The sequence below is a fragment of the Antechinus flavipes genome, chromosome 1, assembly GCF_016432865.1.
Source record: "Antechinus flavipes isolate AdamAnt ecotype Samford, QLD, Australia chromosome 1, AdamAnt_v2, whole genome shotgun sequence".
Taxonomy (NCBI): Eukaryota; Metazoa; Chordata; class Mammalia; order Dasyuromorphia; family Dasyuridae; genus Antechinus; species Antechinus flavipes.
In genome coordinates, this window is record NC_067398.1 from 298,927,427 (window position 1) to 298,941,718 (window position 14,292).

The window sequence follows — 14,292 nt, forward strand, 5'->3', positions numbered from 1 at the left end:
GGCCCAGAAGTCACAAGACTGGCCCAAAGTCTGAGAAGTTAAAGTCAAGATTCAAATAAGTCTCTTGAATCCAAATCCAGGATTTGTTTCTTTTTACCACTCTATGCTATCGTTTGTAATTATATAAAGATTTAGTATATATTCATACCTGTATCTCACTTTCATTTACTTTAATTAAGGGAACTGCACTGTGTTTAACATAAATATATAATGCCTAGTGGTAAGAAGATAAAAAAATAAGACACTTATATACGATTTAAATAAAAATTATCTGGCAGAACAAAGATACTGCAGATATGCTTACAAAATAGGTAGAGAGTCATAATTTAAAGTGTCCATTATTTTGTAATTTTCTGAGAGAAGTCAACACTACACTGTTGTTCAAGATTAAGGGCCTTTCATGGACTCACACTTAGAACCATACACCAAGATAAGATCAAAATGGGTTCGTGATTTAGGCACAAAGGACAAGATTATAAAATAAATTAGAAGAATATAGGATAGTTTACCTCTCAGACTTGTAGAGGAGGAAGGAATTTGTGATCAAAGACGAACTAGAGATGATTATTGATCACAAAATAGAAAATTTTGATTACATCAAGTTAAAAAGCTTTTGTACAAACAAAACTAATGTTAAACAAGATTAGAAGGGAAGCAATAAACTGGGAAAACATTTTTACAATTAAAGGTTCTGTTAAAGACCTCATTTCCAAAATATATGGAGAACTGACTCTAATTTATAAGAAATCAAGCCATTCTCCAAATGATAAATGGTCAAAGGATATGAACAATTTTCAGATGATGAAATTGAACAGACTAGGTGACTAAAAAAAGCAATGTGGGGGAGAAGAAAAAATAAGAGAACTGAAATTAGAGGAACTGGGTTCAAATCCTGGGTCTGCTCCTTATTATCTCTGTGTACATAACCCTGGATGAATCACTTTACCTCTTGGGACCTCAGTTTTGTTATTTGTAAAATTAAAGAATTGGGCTAAGTGATTTCTAAGATTTTCCAACTCCAAAATAAATTATAAATAAATAAATAGTAAAATTATGCTAAATAATTTTAAGCTAATTCTTAAGGAAATAGATGAAGAATTTCTGGAACTACTTGGAGTTTAGGTAGTTTAATCACATACATTTCTAATATCTAACTCCTTTGAAATGATTTTTAATCAATTTGTTTTTAAATTATATTGTTCACATGAAAAGTGAGACCAAGTAATCAAAATAAATGTCAGAGTGATTTCAGTCATTATTATGACATTTCTTAAAAAAAAAAAAAAAAGTTGATGTAATATTCTGCATGATATTTAGGAAAGAATATGAGACAATATTTAAACACTGAGATTAAGACCAGAAAGTTCTAATATATTTAAAAGATCACTGGGTTCTTTTCTCCCACTTAATACTGTTCGTAGAATAAAGACTCTTGCTAAATGTCCTATTACACAGAATATGTAACAAAAAAGGTATTTTTTTAATTGCTAACACTGGAACAATCTAACCTCTAAAATCCTGACAGCGTCTAGCTCTCTATAGAAAAACCTAAGAAACCTAAGATGAAATCTTAAGCTTCTGATTATGATAGGAGAAATACTGAAAGTGCAGACATTTAAAGCTACTTCCTTGTCATATCCTAGATGATATCCAGTAAAAACATTTATCAGAATGAGGAGGAAAAAAATACACACAAAAAAATTCCTCAAACAATATATTTATTTCATGGTTTCAAGGGCTAAAATTTCTATCTTGGTAAACTTTTTGCATAAAAAGTTGATATAAGTATCTTTAGATGATAACAACTGTCACATAATGCCACCATATACACACACACACACACACACACACACACACACACACACACACTTTCTATAAGAAGAATCAAGAGCAAGAAACTTGAAAGAATAACAGAACAATTTAACTAATTTTAGAAAAATGAAAATTTCCCATTAAAATAGAAATTTTTAAAATTGCATTTCAAAAAGGAACTTAGTATTTCACATTAGATGTTTATTATGTCTTTAAGATATATACACTTTTCAAAGCTTACAACATTGTCCAAACTTCAAATCCAAAATGAGACATCAACAAAAGAAAAATCAAGTATCTTTAAAATTTCCAAAAATATAAATTAAAAATGTTTATAAATGAACCCAAGTTGCCATTACAAACTACTATATAAATAGGAATCTATTGATACCAATTGAACTGCCTATGTTTCACTTCAGTGACTAAGTTAAATTAACATTTGCAGCACATTAAAGACAATGTAAGTCATTCTTATCATAAGTATCATTACTATTAAAATCCAAATTCTGATAATCTTTAAATGAAATATACATACAATTTATAACGTTATGGCAAGAGATGCCAGCAATGGCTATCTCAGACTTTAACAATGGCTATCTCAGACTTTAAAAAAAAAAAAAAAGTCTTTCCAACTCTGAACCCCCCCACACACACATAAATGGGAACATATTTACATTAAAAGTCCTCCAAAACATAAGAAAGGGACTACAATGACAATTAGACTCTATTAGCAAATTGCATATGTAGAGACAATCATTTATTTAAGGGATTTTTTCCCCTTTAAAAAGATTTTAAAGACACATGACTGATTTAATCAAACTAGTAAGTGATTCCTATTTAACTGGTTTTTTTAGGAATGCAATTTGTGAAAGTTGGAGTTTTATCAAAAACAAGTACCATTAAAAAAATTTAAAGAACATCAACAATATTTCATTTTTTATTGATAGAACCCATTCAGATACTTAACACTGTCTTATCATAAACTGTAGTTTCCTTATTTAAATTAGGAATGAGATAATTTACTTAATGCTAAACAAAACAAATTAAAAAAAAACACTGTAATGGGTGAAGATTTTCTTTGAATTTTTCTTAAAAAATATTTTCTAAACCCAATACATTTAAAACAAGGGATCATTTTAAAGTAATACTTTGGAAAATCATTATATTATCCTATGAGGTCTCTGTCCTGGGCCATGATTGTTGTTTCATTAAACCATTGATGTTTTATTACATATAACTCAATGGATCAGATATACTAACCCTTGTTCCATAGAATAGTTTTCTATGGGAAAAAAATATTGAAATCGAAATCAGGCCTAGGCTTAAGCTCTGGCTTTTCACATTTACTAGCTTTGTTTTGTCTTTGAACTTCCTGAGTTTAGTTTTCTCATCTCTAAAAATGAGGAAAACAGGGAATTTTACAATTGGAAAAGACTTCGGAGAGCTTACTAGTGCTATCCCCAAGTCATTTTACTGATCACAAAACTGAGTTCCAGAGAGGTGATGACTTGCTCAAGGTCACACACAGTAAGTCAATGGCAGAGGAAGGACTAGTCTCAAGACTTCTTCCTTTGCAGTCTGATCCTTAGCCAGAATCCTTTCCATAATACCATTCTCTCTCATAATGAAACTCTGAGGCTAGCCTTTAATTACAGAATGGACATTGCCTCTGACAAACTGTGACCTGGGAAAGACCTTAGTTTTCCCACTGTATCCTGGGCCATTGCCACTTATCTTGACCTATGTCCTGCCATTGGACTCTTTGGCTCTGAAGGAAAGAGGATGGTCATTCTGCACAGCTCTTCCTCACTTAAATCCAATTTGGTTACAAGTCAAACATCACCTTGATATTTTTGTCCTTTTTTGGAATGAAGGACAAATAACCACCATCTCACATAATATTTAACACTCTCAAACAAGGGTTTAGGAAGACCAAATAGGATGCCTTCTACCTTCTAGACCATCAGTTTGCCATCACTTAGCAACTTTTCTTACTTGGAGGTTTACTAATCACCTGGTTAATATTCTTCTGTAGACATTTACCAGTCTTTAAGTCACAATTCCTCATTTTTCAAAGAATTCAGTACCTGACTTGTGATATTTCACTATATCCCATTTCTTAGACTCATGTTTGTGGGTTTCAATATACATATTGACATTCTGGCAAACATCTAGTTTGTCAATTTATCAATCTCTCCCATTCCGATAATCCTCCAAAAAAGTTTAGTCACACCATCATCTGTGATCATTCTACCTCTTGAATCTTGAATTCTGAAACATGAGGCAGCTTGGCAACAGTGGAAAGATTGCTAGATTGGGAGCTACAGGAATTTAGTGGAAATCAAGCCTCTGCCATTTGTTAATTGTCTGTTGCTATTTATTAGTCTTGAATCTTAGAAAAAAAAGTTTTAGGGGCAGCTAGATGACATAACAGATAAAGCACTGGCCCTCAAGTTAGGAATACTTGAGTTCACGTCTGGCCTCAGACACTTAACACTTACTAGCTCTAAGACCCCAGGCAAGTCTCTTAGCTCCCAATCATCTCACCAAAAATAAATAAATAACCAACATCCCAAAAACAAAAGGGAAAAAAAATATATACCAACAAATCCATAGCAACATTTTACTCCCTGTGCCACTAACCCTTTCATGTTTTTCTTATTCTATTATATTCCCTGAATTCATTTTAAAGCACTAACATTTAATTCTTAACCTGATGGAATAACATCATGAACACAGGCAGATATGATTACTGAACTATACGATGGATGTGTAACAGGTGAAATAAGAATATGTATATAAGAGAATAGATAAAGGGACAGGGACTATAATTGTCATCTCATTAATAGAAAATACTCTCAAACTCCATTCACTAATATAGATATAATACACTAACAGCTTCTTTGCAAGCTATAATCTCAGAGTTGCTCTCAGAGTCCAGTTTCTTAAACTATGGTTTGCGACTCCAGATGGGGTCTTGCATCCGAATATAATTTTTCACCAGTAAATACTTGATTTGAATATTTTATTTTATATACCAATACCTAGAGTCACATAAAAATTTCTAAAATAAAAAGAGGTCACCAGTGGAAAAAGTTTAAGAAGCCCTGGCACAGATGACTGAGAGATTAAATGACTTGTCTGAGAGACACATTACTAGTATGTGACTAAAAGAAAACCTGAACCTAGGTCTTCCTGGATTTGAAGCCTTCTTTGTATTCACTATGAGCCAGCTGCTATTTATCAAACAATATATAACTAAAAATGTTCATATTCACGTAATGTAATTACATTTAAGTATATTAAGGTTATATAAGTTTAGCACCTAGTACTTTATTGCCATTAAAACCAATATAGCACATTACTAAAAATACCTTCTTTAATGATCCCTTTTCTATTATTAAGCATCAAGATATCAGATATTCTTTAATATCTCACTTCATAAATACTAAAAGTTACAAGGTTTACTCAACAAATTAGTTTTTCATCCAAAAGAATGTAAAGCAAAAGATGGAAAACTCAGTAAATCTCATTGTTTGATAAAAGTTGTCCTCAATCTAGCTCTGAAAAGCTTATTTTTTGGCAAGAAAATAATCTTTAGTACTTCTTTATGTGAAATGACTACTTCATAAATGTTTAATGGAATGATTACTTTGAGATTTCCAACTTTTAAAAGTTTACAAATGTGAAACTAATAGAAAAGGATGGATCAATATATCAGTCCCAATTTTAGGGCCCCTTTACTTATTATTTTAAATGCTCAAAAGAAAGCCTATATTGATGCAATAAAGACTACCTGAAGTTACATTTTTTTGGTGAAACGGAAAAAAGACAAGAGAAACAAACATAAAGTCTATTATGAAGTCTCTAAAGATTAAGTATTTTAAAGGAATAAAGAAATTTGAGCTGGTTTCTAGTCCAAGTGTTATACTTATTGTGTTTCTACTGATGGCATTAATGTTTTTGAGACAGTATAGATAAATCTTTGAAAGTTAAAGATTTTTCTAAAGCCACTGTTATGCTCTAAGTGAAAAGTATATACATGATATAATAAACAAATTTAAAAAGAAGAAAAGCCACAAATATTTACCAATCTGCACTTGTTCAGGCTGACTCAGAGAGACAAATGCTGATGTATCATCAATCCAAGATACCTGAATGTTACCTGTAATGATGAAATATAATTCAAGTAAGTATATGAGTTTATGGTACTCTTAAATTTGATTTATGAATCTGAAAAAGTTTCTTTGTATGCTTAAAGAAGAAAATTTAAGTAACACAAAACTTTTTTTAAATAATAGCTTTTTATTTTCAAAATATACACAAATATAGTTTTCAACACCCTTGAAAAATCTTGTGTTGCGAATTTTTCTCCCTTCCTTCCCCTGACCCCTCCCAAACAGCAAGTAATCCAATATATGTTAAATATGTGCAATTATTCTATACGTATTTCCACAATTATAATGCTATGCAAGAAAAATCAGATCAAAAAGAAAAAAAACAGAAACAACAAAAATCAAGGAAACAACAACAAAAAAGGCGAAAATACTATGTTGTGATACACATTCGGTCCCCACAGTCCATTTTCTAGATGCAGATGGTTTTCTCCATCACAAGTCTATTGGAATTGGCCCAAATCACTTCAATGTTTTTTTTTTTTTTAATAATTTTTTATTGACAGAACCCATACCAGGGTAATTTTTTTTACAGCATTATCCCTTGCACTCACTTCTGTTCTGATTTTTCCCCTCCCTCCTTCCACCCCCTCTCTCAGATGACAAGCAGTCCTTTACATGTTAAATAGGTTATATATCCTTGATACAATATATGCGTGCAGAACCGAACAGTTCTCTTGTTGTACAGGGAGAATTGGATTCAGAAGGTATAAATAACCCGGGAAAAAAAACAAAAATGCAAGCAGTTTATATTCATTTCCCAGTGTTCTTTCTTTGGGTGTAGCTGCTTCTGTCCATCCAACTGAATTAGCTCTCTTTATCGAAGAGATCCACTTCCATCAGAATACATCCTCAAACAGTATCGTTGTTGAGGTATATAATGATCTCCTGGTTCTGCTCATTTCACTTTGCATCAGTTCATGTAAGTCTTGCCAGTCCTCTCTGTATTCATCCTGCTGGTCATTCCTTACAGAACAGTAATATTCCATAACATTCATAAACCACAATTTACTCAACCATTCTCCAATTGATGGGCATTCATTCATTTTCCAGCTTCTAGCCACTACAAACAGGGCTGCCACAAACATTTTGGCACATACAGGTCCCTTTCCCTTCTTTAGTATCTCTTTGGGGTATAAGCCCAGTAGTAGAAACACTGCTGGATCAAAGGGTATGCACAGTTTGATAATTTTTTGAGCATAGTTCCAGATTGCTCTCCAGAATGGCTGGATGTGTTCACAATTCCACCAACAATATATCAACGTCCCTGTTTTCCCACATCCCCTCCAACATTCTGCATTGTCTTTCCCTGTCATTCTAGCCAATCTGACAGGTGTGTAGTGGTATCTCAGAGTTGTCTTAATTTGCATTTCTCTGATTAATAATGATTTGGAGCATATTTTCATGTGTCTATACATAGTTTCAATTTCTTCATCTGAGAATTGTCTGTTCATATCCTTTGACCATTTATCAACTGGAGAATGGTTTAAATCACTTCAATGTTGAAAAAGCCACACTGAACAGAATCAGGAGATCATTTTACAAAGCAACATCAAGATTGTACAATGATCAATGGTGAAATGATTCAGAACAGTTCCAATGGTGGTACGATGAAGAGGGCCATCTACACCCAGGGAGAGGACTGTGGGAATTGAGGGTGGATCGCAACATAGTATTTGCACTCTTTTCATTGTTGTTTGTTTTCTTTTTGTTTTCTTTCTCATTTTTTTCCTTTTTGATCTGATTTTTCTTGTACAGCACAATAATTGTAGAGATATGTACAGAAGAATTGCACATGTTTACCATCTATTGGATTACATGCTATCTAGGGGAGGAAGTGGAGGGAAGACGGGGAAAATTTGGAAGACAGGGAAAATTTGGAAGACAAAGTTTGGCAAGGCTCAATGTTGAAAAATTATCCAAGCATATGTTCTGAAAATAAAAAGCTTTAAAAGAAAAAAAAATGTTGAAGTAAAAAAAAAGGCCTTATCCATCAGAATTGATCGTTGCATAATTTTGTTGTTGCCACAACACAAACTTCTGAACAGATTCTAATTATTAGTATTATATAATTATTTACACTAAAACCTGAATTAGACTTTTCAATTAACCAGAATTCTTTTGTGTATTTAACTTTTATATGAAAGAAACAAAAATAAAACTATTTCTTAACATAAATTTATTATTAAAAAAAAAAAAAAGCCCAACAATTTCATAGTTATTTCCAACAATATACTGAAGAAACATATCTCAGAATCTCAAGAAAAATCAAAAGTCACCTAAATAAAAAAGCAATTTTCACTTTTTGAGAGAAATATAAAATGTCCTACTTATTCTCGTTTCAAATCTAAAATGGGGAATATAAAAACTACTCAATTATGTGTAACAAATAAAAATTTATTTTGATTCTAAATTAAAAGAGGCAGTAGAAAATACAGGAGAGGGAAGGAAGAAGAGAATGACAAATAAAAACATGGAAAAAGACAACAATAAAGAGACAAACATTCTCTCTTTTTTTTTAAGTGAGGCAATTAGGGTTAAGTGACTTGCCCAGGGTCAAACAGCTAGGAAGTGTTAAATGTCTGATGCCATATTTGAACTCAGGTCCTCCCTGACTTCAGGAGTGATGCTCTATCCACTACGCCACCTACCTGTCCCAGAGACAAACATTCTTACAGGCTAATACAGAAACAGAAATAGAACTGCAAATACACACATACACACAGACACAGAGATCGAAAGGAGAAATAGAAGCAAAAAGGAAGGCTCAAAGTGAAACAATTATCAATAACAAATATCTACTGAGTACCTAATGTGTTCAAAGTACTGGGCTAAATTATTAAGAAAGACCTAAAAGAAATGAATGACAATATTTTTGAACTCAAGAAACTTAAAATGCTTTTTGGGGAACAAAGAAATATGCAAATAAAACTTTAAGTAAAAAGCAATACACTATATGCCAAGATGAGTGTAGTACAAAAGTTCAGAGAAGGAGAACATTATGTAGGAGGTTTTAACCTTTTGGGGAGGGAAGGAGAGTCAGAAACCCCTCCTTAATATCTGCATATCCCCTTTTCAGAAAAAAATTTAAAGTGCATAGAATTACTGAAGAAAGTAATTACATATCAATAGTTATTAATAAAACCAATTTAGTAGGCTCCAGATTAAGAAATCTTGATGATAGATGGTATGTTAAGTCTTGATGGTATACATATAACAACAAGACATTTATATAGCACTTTAAGGTTTGCAATATGCTGTACAAATATTTCATTTTGTCTTCACAACAACTCCAAAAGGTAGATGCTATTACCACACATTTAAAGTCTAAGGTAGGATTTGATCTCAGGTCTTATTGACTTCAAGTGCAGCTCTCTATCCACTAGCTGGTTATATACAAGGACAAGGTCAAAAAAGGGAGTAGGATGTCAAAGATAGAAAATTAGAATGGGAAATGAACATGATGTATTCCAGGAACAGTGATACTAGAGGTGGCTAAAACAAAAGGGATAGGATATAGAAAAGAAAATTTGGGTAGGTAAAAGGGTCCAGATGATTGAGTAGTTTGAAGGATCAGGTTATTGAGTTTGGACTCTTTTTTTTATTAATTTAGGAGAAGTTATGTAAAATATATTTGAGAGGATAAGGACTAAAGGGAAACCAGTTAGAAAGCTGTCATAATAGATCAGGATCACTGAATTTCTAGTGGGAAGGAATTTTAAAAGAATATTGTTCTTCCTTAATTAGTGTCTTATATCAATTTCCACTGTATTCCCTTCTTCCACTATCACGTTCTTCACTCCTATCTCATACAAAAAAAAAAAAAAAGTAGCCCTTTTTCTTGTCAAGACCAACCCTGCTCCCTGAATAAGTGATGCCATTCCAGTCTCTTCAGCCAACTGCCTTCTCTGTCATCCCCTCTCACTTTTATCTTTAGTATTCCCTTGTCTGATAACTGCTTCCCTACAGCCCACAGGCTTATCTGTGTCTTTTCCATTATCAAAAAACTTCACTTGATTTACCCATATCTCTTCTGGCTTTCACAGCTAAACTTCTTAAAAAGCTGTCTCTTTGGACTGTGGGTTCTGAATGTGGATGGCAACATAGTATTTTCACCCTTTTTTATTGTTTGCTTTTTTTCCCCTTTATTGATCTGATTTTTCTTGTGCAGTATGATAAATGTGGAAATATGCATATTTGTATATGTTTATATTGAGTTACTTGCTGTCTAGGAGAGGAAGTATGGGGAGAGGAGGTTTTGCAAAAGTGAATGTTAAATCTTTGAATATATTTTGAAAATAAAAAGTATTATTAAAAAAAAAAAAAAGAAAAAAGATATCTCTTCTCACTCTTCTTAACTCTCTATAGTTGGGCTACTGAAGTCATCATTCCAAAGTTACTAATCATCCTCATTGTTCTTAACCCTTCTTTAGCCTTTGATATTAGTGGTCACCCTCTCATCCTTGAGACTTTCTTTTTTCTAGATTTTTAGGACATTACTCTCTCCTAATTCTTCTCCTACCTGACTATACTCTTTTCTTGATCTCTCTTGCTGGATCTTCATCCAGGTTATGCCCACTAATGAACCATGAGGACTGTGGCCCTCACACTTCTTCCTCTATACTACTTCACTTAGTGATCTCACTGACCCAATCATCCTTCTGCAAATGATATTCAAATCTACTTATCCAGGACTAATTCACTTAGTTGAACTCTAGTCTCACACTTCCAATTGCCTTTTAGACATTTTAAATGGACATCGTGTAGACATCTCCAAAACAGAATTCATTATCTTTCCCTCTAAATTCTCTCCACCTTCCAGACTTCCCTGTTACTATCAAGGACAACCCAATCATCCAGTACCGAGGATTTGAAATCAACTCCTCAATAGCCTCCAAATCCAATCCATTGCCAAAGTTTGTTGATTTCATCTTTACAACATCTCCTGAATATGCTCTCTTCTCTCCTTTAATACTATCGCAAGCCTAATGCAGGCCCTCATCACCTTTTGTACAATTATAAAAGCCTGCTGCTTTCAGCCTGTCTCAGATCCCTCCCCACTCCAATCTATCTTCCATTCAGTTGCCAAAGAGTGTTAGAATCCTTACAAGCTGTTAAGTCATTAGAGTTGATAAAGCCAATAATTATCTAATTTATCATGGTTCAGTATGATTGATCTGATCTTACAAGGAGATGTTATAGGCCAGAACTTGAAACAAGGTACTAAGTAGAACTGACAGAAATAATCCTTGTGTTCAGACCTTTAGAGAGCTCATATAAGCAAGAAGCTCTTAGGACCAGAGAGCACTCTGGGAGAGCCAGAAGCCCTCTCTCAGAGGCAAATCAGATTCATTTACTTCATCTCACAACACTGTGGTGGCTGGGCTTCTGTACTTCCCCCACTGAGACCAAGGCAGGTCTGAAAGGCTCTCCAGAAAGCTGTCCAGCCCCAGATAAGGAGACAAGACTCGAAAGGAACACTCTGGGAGATTGAGAGCCAGAAGCCCTCTCTTGGAGGCAAGAAAGATTCATTCCATTTTCCACCTTTGTGCTGGCTGGAGGCTGAAGGACAAACCTTTGGATTTGGAGACAATCGGAGGGAGCTCTTGGAACCAAGCAGAGAGATGGACCTCTAAGAAAGCTACCTGGGCCCAAGGAAGGAGAAAATAAGCATTGGCATTTTATCAGCTGGCTGCATTTGGAGTGATTATTACTTTTAACTGAAACTACGGCTGCCTTCAGAAAACCTCCCCAAGAAACCTGCTCCCAGAGAGAACCATTATATTTTAAAGAAGAGAACACCATAAAAGAGAATTTCTTAAAGATTTCCCTGTGTCTAACTATGTCACATTTCAACTCAGTAAACTCCAATGGCCCCTTTGTCACCTCTAGGATCAAATTTAAAATCCTCCAGTATTCAAAACCTTTCAGTCTTCCTGCCTCCAAGTTCTCTATTCTTATACTTTCTCACCTCCACCCCACCCCTATATTCTTTGATTCAACAATACTGGCCTCCATGTTGTAACTCAAGTAAAAACATCCCACCTCTCAGCTTCAGGAATTTTCTCTGGCTGTCTTCCATGTGGAATGCTCCCCCTCCTCAAATCTGCCTCTTGCCTTTCCTGACTTTCTTCAAGTACCAGCTAAAATCCTGCCTTCTATAGGAAGTTTTTTCAAATTCCTCTTAATTCTAAAGCCTTCCCTCACTCCACGTATGTCATTTCAAGTCTCACATCTCCTGCATCAGACCCTTCCTCTCTACACAGTGCAGCTAATGCTTGATGTGAAGGCACCACTATCCTTCCATTTTCAAGTTTTATAACAATGAGATTATCCTTTACTTGATTCCTGCTTCTCCTTTGTCCAAAGTGCCAATTAACTGATATCTATTGACATTTCTATCTCTATTTTTCTTATTTATCTTGTATTTGGCTTGTTTGTGCATACTTATTTGTTTGTTGCCTTCCCTATTAAGTTGTTTTTGCTTTATTTTGTATTTTCAACCCTTTGCACAAATATGGCAAATAGCAGGCACTTAATAAATGCTTGTGGACTAAACTGAAACTGTTCTTTTCCAAGTTACCAATGAGCTAGCTCTGCCAAATCTGATAATTTTTTCTTAATCCTCATCTGTCTTAACTTATTTCTTGCATTTGCCTTTGCTGACCACCTTATCTGTCTGGATAATTTTTCATACCTGGGATTTTGTGACACCATTCTCTTCAGGTTCTTCTTCTACCCATCTGACAATTCCTTCTCCATCTCTTTTGCTGGCTCATCCTCCACTACACACCCCTCTGAACTGGATTCTCTTCCCTTCTGTACCTACACTCTCTCTCTTGATGTTCTCATCATTTCCAATGGATTTAATTATCATTCTCGTTAGAGTCATTCACAAATCTATAAATTTAGGCAAAGTCTCTTTCTAGAACTTCAGTCCACATCATCAAAATCCTGGGACATTTCAAATTGGATGTTCCAGAGATATCTTAAAATAAACATGACTAAAATAAAACTTACTATCTTTCCCCAAAACCGTCCCCTCTTCCAAACTTTCCAATTTTCAAAGGTCAAGTTGTTTTAATCTCTCAGATTTATAAATTTGGCATCATCCATAATTACTCACCATTTCTCACCCCACGTATGTCATTTCAAGTCTCACAACATCTCTTGCATCTGACCCTTCCTCTCTACACAGTGCAGCTAATGCTTGATGTGAAGGCACCACTATCCTTCCATTTTCAAGTTTTATAACAATGAGATTATCCTTTACTTGATTCCTGCTTCTCCTTTGTCCAAAGTGCCAATTAATTGATATCTATTGACATTTCTATCTCTATGAAGTCTTTCACATCTGACATTTCTCTCTGTTTACACAGCTACCACCTTACTTCAGACCTTCAGTCCTTCTGGAGCAGTTTTCTAACTGGTCTGTCACAAGTCTCTCTCCACTATTCTATGTAAGTGTTAAAGTGATTTTCTTTAAGTGTAGATCTGACCATGTCTTTCCTACTCAATTGATTCCAGTGGCTCCCCATTTCTTCTAAGATCAAATATCAATCCTCTTGGGTTTAGCTTGCTAAAGTCCTTTACAACCTGGTCGCAACATATCTTTCCAGACTCTCTGAACATGACTCTTCCTTCCACACTCTGTGAACCAGCCAAACTGGCTCTTTCTATCCTTTCACACACGAAATTCTATCCCCCATCACCAGATCTAGACAGTACAGTCCCTAGGCATCCCAGTAACCAGGAAATTCATGCCCAGTTTATCCACAACTGGATAAATAGTCATGACAGTTCCTAGGAAGCAAAATCCTTAGAGGACCCTGTGAAGTCAATGACAAGCTGCATCAGCAATCTGTCAGATTTACAGATTAGGTTAAACCTGTGTGCTTTACTGTAAGAGATAGAACTAGATCTGGGTTGTATAAAGAGACAACTAAGGCTAAAACCTAATTTGAATAATCAAGAAAAAACGAAAACCTAATAATTTCTGCAGAAGGTAGAGCCTAGCCTGAGCAATCACATTCTAGACCAAGAAAGATTTTCAAGCATTTGCAATGAAAAGAGCAAGAGCATTTCTGAAAGGCAAATTCTTATAGATATTACACTAAAAGTTTGCCTGAGAGGTCATTCTTGGTTGTAGTTTTTTTATCTGGAATGTTATATCTAGACATTCTTTTTTAATCATGGTAGCTGCCAAATCTTATGTGATCCTGACTGTGACTTCTTGATCCTCATATGGTTTTTTCAAACTTCTTACAGTGTTATTTGTTTGACATGGAAACTCTGAAATTTGACA

The 14,292-nt window shown here is 34.4% G+C and overlaps 1 protein-coding gene across 1 annotated transcript in view; it reads right to left on the reverse strand.

Moving 5' to 3' along the window:
- Positions 1–14,292, reverse strand: part of PARN (poly(A)-specific ribonuclease) — a 158,881-nt gene that overhangs the window by 76,788 nt on the left and 67,801 nt on the right. The window contains exon 21 of the mRNA XM_051963214.1: positions 5,903–5,977. Coding sequence (XP_051819174.1) covers positions 5,903–5,977 — 75 coding nt within the window. The remainder of the gene's footprint in view (positions 1–5,902; positions 5,978–14,292) is intronic.